General features: G+C 40.3%; 1 protein-coding gene across 6 annotated transcripts in view; it reads right to left on the bottom strand.

Annotated features, from left to right (window-relative positions):
* Positions 1-816: 816 nt before the first annotated feature.
* Positions 817-7515, bottom strand: part of PPP3CA (protein phosphatase 3 catalytic subunit alpha) — a 164529-nt gene continuing 157830 nt past the window's right edge. For 3 of the 6 annotated variants that reach the window (XM_065062850.1, XM_065062851.1, XM_065062854.1), the window contains 3 exons: positions 6964-7061; positions 4252-4281; positions 817-1164 (listed from right to left, as the gene is read on the bottom strand). In XM_065062850.1, the coding sequence (XP_064918922.1) occupies positions 971-1164; positions 4252-4281; positions 6964-7061 (322 nt within the window). In that variant the 3' untranslated portion in view covers positions 817-970. The remainder of the gene's footprint in view (positions 1165-4251; positions 4282-6963; positions 7062-7515) is intronic. The other 3 variants (XM_065062853.1, XM_065062852.1, XM_065062855.1) reach the window with 1 other exon arrangement.

Raw genomic sequence — 7515 nt, 5'->3', positions numbered from 1 at the left:
TTTTTCTTAAAAAACATGCATAGGCAGATTTTTACAGAATATAGATGCTTTTCACTGCACTTAATATGGTGTCTTGTTCACTATACTTAAAAATGCACCACTCATAAATAGTTAAATTCAGCAAGCCACAACCAAGACTTGATTTACCAAAAAAAACCCAGAAAACCCCCCAAACCAAACCCCCCTAAATATAAACAGCAAAAAAAGAGAAATGTTATCATTATTCCAGTTGTTTTTTAAACAAAGAAAAGGATAATTGCTGCCAAATTAGTAAGATAAGTGTTATATTTAAAGAAGGGCATTGAAGCACACTAAAGAAACCTGAGGTAAGCATAATCTGTACAAAATTAAACTGTCGCTCTCGCTCTCTCACTCTCTCTTTCTCTTTTTTTTTGGCATTTTAAACAAATTTCCAACATTTTTTTTTCTTTTTTCTCTATATTTTTAAAGACTGCCAAATTTATTTCATAGCCATTGTCTGACAAGAGTAGCAAAACATTATCAATAAATAGTCCTTATGTAGTTTGTACATTTTGTTAAAAATGTTTCGATGTCGCCCATGTTTAGTGCTGCAACTGTAAACGTACAATAGTTAGTAAGAAATTAAAGTTTTCATGTCCAGTAACATAACAAAAGGCCTTTCAGTAACATATCTAGACGCTCCCAATGCAGTAGGAAAACATGTTCATTCCCCTAACGTCGCAATATATACCAGCACGAGCTTCCATTTATAAGCATTTTAAAGGCATATCCAAAGGAGGTCTCTCTCTCCCCCAGCCCCCCCCCACCAAATTTAAAGTTGACGATCTCTTCGTAGAGGATTATTTTGATTTTTATTTATTTTTTGTAAACTGAATCCAACACCTGGCCCCCAGAGCAAGTAAGCTATGATCAGAGGCAAGAACATCCCACTGCTGATGGGCAGCAATGCCACGGCGCCCTGCAGCTCAACCCCCCTCCCAGACAGCGGTCACTGGATATTGCTGCTATTACTGCCGTTGCTGTCCGTGCCATTAGTCTCTGTGGAGATTGCCTTGTTGATGGAGTTAAGGTTGGCATCGGATGGCACGTCTCTGCGCGGAGGCATTCGCTCGTTAATTCGATCTAAGCCTTTGGCCTCTTCGAAGCTAGTGATCTTATGCTGGGGTGAAAATCCTTTGATAGCTGAATAAAGGATTATTAAAAAGTACAATTAGCAACGTAAAACTCTCGGCGGCTTCTCCCCCAACTTAGCAATGAGCGAGGAAGTCCTTCTTTGCGAAGGCGGCAATGAGAAGATCTGACAGCACAATCGGCTCCTTACCGTACTGGGGTTTCACCACCACCACCTCTTGCAACACAACTATTGTATTCAACAACATCAACTACCAACATTTTGTTGTCCACTGGGGTTCAGCTTAAGACACCAAGAAGCTGACATGGAGCTACAGTTTGCAATGAGGCTTCAGGCACAGCCGCCAGCTGGTGAGTTTGCATTTGTCATCATCACTTACAGCCTTATAGACCTCGCAGCTCGCCTTATCATCCTTAAACAGGAAAAACTTTCATTTGACTTTTAAAGACCAGGGGAAAAAGTGCTGGCCAGTTACAGGTGGTGATGACATGGTGAGGCCAGTTTGCGGCATAAGCATTAAAGCTATGGGAGATCTGGGGCGACCCTACAACAGGTTGCCTTATGGTCTCAATGCCGGCAAGATGCCTGTTGATCCCTCGGGACAGTTACCCTCCCCAACACACCCCTGAACTGCCAGAAAGCAGCCTGAACAAAACAGTTGTAATGCAGTGCAATACGGACCAGGAATATCATAATTTGTTGGCATATATGTACAATTTACATTGGGAAACGCACTGACAAAGGATGGAAGTTGCAACTGAACCTGAGGACTTTCAATCTGTCCTTCAGCAGCGATGCTGAAGAGGCCACACAAGCCTCAGAAGGCAGCCACAGACTAGGGAATGTATTCATAGAGTGTGGATATTATGTTGTTTTTTCCTCTCTTTAATTGAAGACTTGAAAGTCTTTAGGTTTAAAACAAAAGAGAAAAATCACCATAGGTAAACAGCGGGTCACAGCTCTGTAGCTAATCTGTCACAGCCTTCTGTGTGTTCTTCTCTCATCTGCACCAAATCGGTGCAGAACCGACACCTTTTTCATGCCCCTCTCTTAACATGCCGTAGAGCAGAAATGGTGCGTTAGTACCAGGAAACTGCAGACTCCCGGGGGTACGGGAGTTTCAAAGATCAAATTCAATATTCCTTCTCCCCCTTTATTTTCTCTTTACCCCAAAGGAATCCTGCTCTCCTTCCAATATGTAGTCCTGAGCAAACAAACGCCAAATCCTGGAACATCCCTGGTACCAATCTACCACTCCTTGCATTTTGTGGAGGGTGAGAAAAGCCATTTCCATGCTGAATATTTTTGCTGACCACTCCTGTGAAAACAGATCCTGTTTGCTTCAGGATTTAGCTCCTTTAAGCCAGTTTCCCAAAGGTTATATTGGAACTCCGCGAAGCACAGGGGTTTGAACATGTATTATACTTCAACTCAGGAAAACAACAACATCATAATGGTGATTAGTCAAGTGAGCGGGAATGGAGCTGTGAAAACAGAACAGGCCCTGCAGTGAGGTTTGTTTCAAGTGTGGTTTTTTTGCTTTGTTTTTTGTTTTTTTTTTTTAACTAGATCTTCTACCACATGAATGAAGATGTCTAACAAGCACCTAGACCAACCCATTAAAGCAACAGTTTAATGGACGGCCGCGTTGAAGCCGAAACACTTGTGACGTGCTGGGCCTTGCCAGCAGCACGGCCCAGTCGGTGTCACCAGGCCCTGAATCTGGAAGAGGACAATTGGGAATTATTTCAGTTGTTACACCTATAGTTACGGCATCTAACTAGCAAGGATGGCAAATCAAGAATTAACCTGAAGGGTGCACATTGCTGGAATGGGGGCACGTTCAATCAATGGTGTTTCGAGGAGACTGTAATACTGAGGAAGGTGCTCTGCGGTAGTTGCTGGTCAGACAACGAGTATTAGCAGTTTACATTGAGAGTATAAAAAACACAACACATAGTCACAGAAAATCACAGAAAACAGCCAAACTGTCAACGAGAATGCACACTGCAGATCAGAGATTGCTGATAGGAATAGATAATTCCAACATAAATAGCAGCTTACTCACTGCTATTTAGAAAGCAGTTGTATTTTCTCTTACTTGCTTATTCTGTAATTGTATTCACTGCTTTACAAAAATTAAAAACAAATTAAAGTGGCCAAAAGGGCATATCTTACAAGCGGACAGCAATCATCAGATTTATTTATATATTTTTTTAATTAACTAAAACGAAAAATACCCACAGAAAATTTGAGAGGGGCAAGAACAAAATACAACTGAAGAATTTTGTTTTAAAGGGGAATTCTGAAAATTCTTCTTCGAAAACCGTATAACGCTGAATGAATATTGCGCCTCTACATTGCAAAACGTGATTACTCGGGTTTTAACTGTGGTGTTGAAAATTGCTTGAGGGTTAAATGAGAGGTCTGTCAATAAAGCACCATCATTTTGATACTAAGCATTCAGAAACCTTCTGAGGCAGCCAGTTGTGTTTGTAGCCAAAATGGTGCTGGTGTTAATGGTTGTTCTAATGGAAATATCCAGTGTGTAAACTGCCGCTACCAGAAGAAGCAGACATCTTGCAGACAAATGTCTTATGTTATTTTAAAGAGAAACAGAAACATGCCAAACTGTAACAAAAGACCAATAAAAAATTTACTAGTGACCTAAAAGAAAGAAAAACTGAAGCAAAAAAGAAAAAAAAACACAACAAAAAGAGAGAGTATTTGTAAAAGCTGTGTGTTTTCCTTGACCAGAGATTGCTGAGGGTGGTTTGAGGTGGAGACAAGACTCGGCTTTTGGGCTATGTGTCACAGCATTTACGAGCCATGTCCCGTGACATCCAAGTGCCCTGAGCTCCTCCTGTGGCGTAAATCAGCGCTTAGCTCAACATACAGCGATTCCAACGCGATTGTCACTTTCAGAATGAAGAAAACCACAACAGCGATGGGAAAAAAACGTAACGAAAAAAAGACAAAAGCATTTTCCCCTTTAAAGCAATTACATTTTGGTTAATACCGAGCCACAATTGTTAGCCCAACACCCACACAATCTGTACAAGCTACAGCAAAATGAATACACCCAGCAGAGCCCTTATCTGTTGCGGCACCAACAGAAAGGGGACTGGCCAATTTACCTTCATCAGCCTCAATAGCCTCAACAGTAGCTGAAGAGAAGAAAGGGGTAGCAAAACGAATGAGAAAAATGAGCAGAGGATTTTAACTCTAAGAACAAGTCAGTGAATAGCAAAGGAGCTACAACACTAATGTTACTGTAAGTGCTGGATTTTGGCAAAACAGACACACAGAGAAATGCTTACACAAAAACAATAACTCGCAGATTGAATTAAGCTATAGTTTGTTTTGAAGCAGGAGTTTCACAAACAAAAAGGTTTCAGAGGCACGTTCGAGTACTTTTCTTTTAACTCAAAATGAAAACATCTTCCATATTGCACATCTGACCTGCAAAGTTTATTGTATAATTCTCCCAGCTTTGAATAAGAGCAGTTTGATTTGCCCTGTCAAAAGAGACGAGAAGTGGCATAAAGCCATCGCACAAAATTCATATACATGATGATGTCAGCTTGAAAAGTATTAGTTGCCAGTAAAAGGCAAAAGAGCCAGATATATCACTTCTCAGAATGATTTCTTTTCCTCTCTCCTGACTAAAAGAAACCTCCTCACAGCATGGGACAGTTTGCTCACACAGCTTTGCCTCTGCTGGCAATCCCGCCCAGTCTGCTCCATCTGTAAAGCGGCCTTTTTGTTGAGCCGGTCTCTGAAAACAGCTTTCTTCTAATATTTTATTTAAAGCACATAGAGAAAACACTGAAAGCTGCTGGATCTCCAAAACTGCAAAGCCTGGTCAGAGAGAGAAAAGTTTGTAATCGGGAGGTTGCTGCAGTGTTGCGAATACACTCTGTGTTACCGCTGTTTTGAAACCGTTCACTGTTCTTAAAGACATAATTCCATTTGAATTCCAGCTATCGACTTGGTCGTGAACTCGTTTCTATGGTCAGAGATTTGGAAGCTGATGCAAATCAGCAAATGCGATCCAATATAACAATAGTTCAGCTCAAATATTTAAAAATAAGTGTTTGATTTTCAAGAGCTTCTCTTGTTTAGAGAATAGCTCAAGAAGCCAAGTTTTCAGGAATTCTTCTCTTCTTTTTTTTTGGTCTTATTTTCTCCTTTTTTAAAAATTTTTGGTAGTTAGGATGTTAACTATGGATTGGGATCAATACTGAAAGATGTGTACTATTATCTTGCTGCATGGGGAAACTAGAGGAGCCCACCAGCACGCACCAAGGTAAATCTATGCCTCTCAAGCTACAAAGCAAGAGAGATGGCAAAATAATCAAGGAATAAAACCAATGCAAACTTAAAAAGAAACACGATAACTGGATGAGAAATTAAAATGAATGACCAGATCCAAACCAGCACTGACACATTAGAAAAAATAAAATTGACAATTAAAATGTATTCTTCCACAACAGAACGTACTACTCGTATTTTCTGTTAATACATATGGTAATATGAATGTGTGCTTAACAGAAACTATGTAAATGTCAGATCGCTTGGTGAATGGGGTACTACATGTTAACTAATGCAGAAGCTTGTGTATAGTAATGTTTTACTAAGCCAGAATACTGCAGTATGAGGAGATTTTCCTTTTAGCCACTGTAACAACAACTTCAGGCAGTTTTCTCAAATTCGTTTCAATTCCTAATGTTTTGCCAGGGCAACAACAGCAGTTTCCTTGGACCAGATTGTCTGATCAATGTAAAGCGACTCTATGGAGAAAAATCTAGGTGAAAACCACGACCCCATGGAGAAAGGCATCCTGTGGAATCATATTGCAGCATTTTCAAAGCAGAACGTTACTATGTCCGTAACACACAAGTCATCAAAAAGCAAAAAGGGAAGGGGAAAAGAAGGTTTAACACGGTATACCTGAATCTTCTAGGGAAAAGAGACAGTAAAGGGAAAAATACAGTGAAAAGCGAGCTCCAGGAAGGAAACAGGAAAACAAGAGGCTGAGACTATGTTAAGGTTATAAAGCGTTTCTATTTCTTACATCTACTGCCAAACAGAACCTCCGTAAGCAAGAGACGTTCTTGTGTGCCTGCAATATACTCTACAGCAATACACACAGAGAAAAAGGAGAGCTTACTGTAGTAAATTAAATACCTCGCAGCTCCTTATTCCAAAAGGAATATTTCAAAGACAGCCCTACTATAGACTTAGAGATTTCTCTGTAACAAAAAGCACTTGGTATAAAACTGAACTGACAATCTGTATTTTGTTTATGTACAAGGCAAATGCGGTGTCAGTAAGAGCCTCCCTTCGCTTGGGCTTAAATCAGAGTGAAATTGTTCTCATGCTGTCACCTAGAATTGCTAGGACAGAAAATCTAATTCTAGAGCTACTTTCCATTGGTGATATGCTACGAGGAAGAACAAATCAGATAAAATACGAATTTGGGTGTCATTATCTAAGCTGAACCTTCAGTACTCTCTGTATCAAAGGCTGCTTTTTAAAAAAACCCAAAAGATGCTGTAAACTGTGGAAAGAACACACTTCACAGGCAGTGCTGCGCTACCATTCTGAACAGTTCATTTTCAGGGACTTTCTGCTTCCTCCTTTCTTTGAAAATCAGTGGTACATAGTAAGTCTTAAGAAGTGGCCTTGCATGAACTGCTCACAAACGCTCCAGTGCAACACACCGCCTGGTTTGTTGTGTCCTTTATTTTTTCCTGAGAAGGCCGCAGTTCTTTTCCTTGGGTTCTGCAGTTAGGAACCAGCTGTATTTGCGACACAAAGTGACACGCACAGGCCAACGCGCTTACCGCTTTGCAGGGTTTGTTTTCCTCCAGAGAGCACGCCGCTGGGCAGCATTCCTGTCGGAGTCAAACCCTTCAGCGTCAGCACGCTTTCACTCTCTTCTCTGCAGAAGGAAAAGAGGAAATAATTGCTTATTTGTTTGATTTTTAAACCACAGAACACCTTTTAGACACCTTAAGCTACACCTGAAATGATCTCATGGCCTCCAATCTCCTTACAAACTTGATAGAACGACCAAAGGAGTAGTTATTGCCAAAAAAATATTTAAGTCGCTTACACCATACGGTCCAAAATCAACATAAATTGCTGGTTTGCTGTTGTCTACACCAACATTCAAGTGTATCATTTATTAATGATCATCAGCCACTTAAAACGAAAGCAGCTGAAAGCTCATTAAAATTAATAAGCACTTCCACCCTTACCAGCACTTTTCTTAATAGTTTTGTATGCTAAAATTCATACTGGAGTAAAGAAACATGTTTTAGGAAACCTAAAGATGGTTTGCTGGTCTTCAAATACGTATCGTTTCTGATATAAGGCAAGAAGAATACAGCAGC

Source organism: Columba livia, chromosome 4, assembly GCF_036013475.1.
Source record: "Columba livia isolate bColLiv1 breed racing homer chromosome 4, bColLiv1.pat.W.v2, whole genome shotgun sequence".
NCBI classification, from domain to species: domain Eukaryota; kingdom Metazoa; phylum Chordata; class Aves; order Columbiformes; family Columbidae; genus Columba; species Columba livia.
The sequence above is the reverse complement of the archived record's forward strand: the minus strand, read 5'-3'. Positions and strand labels throughout refer to the sequence as shown.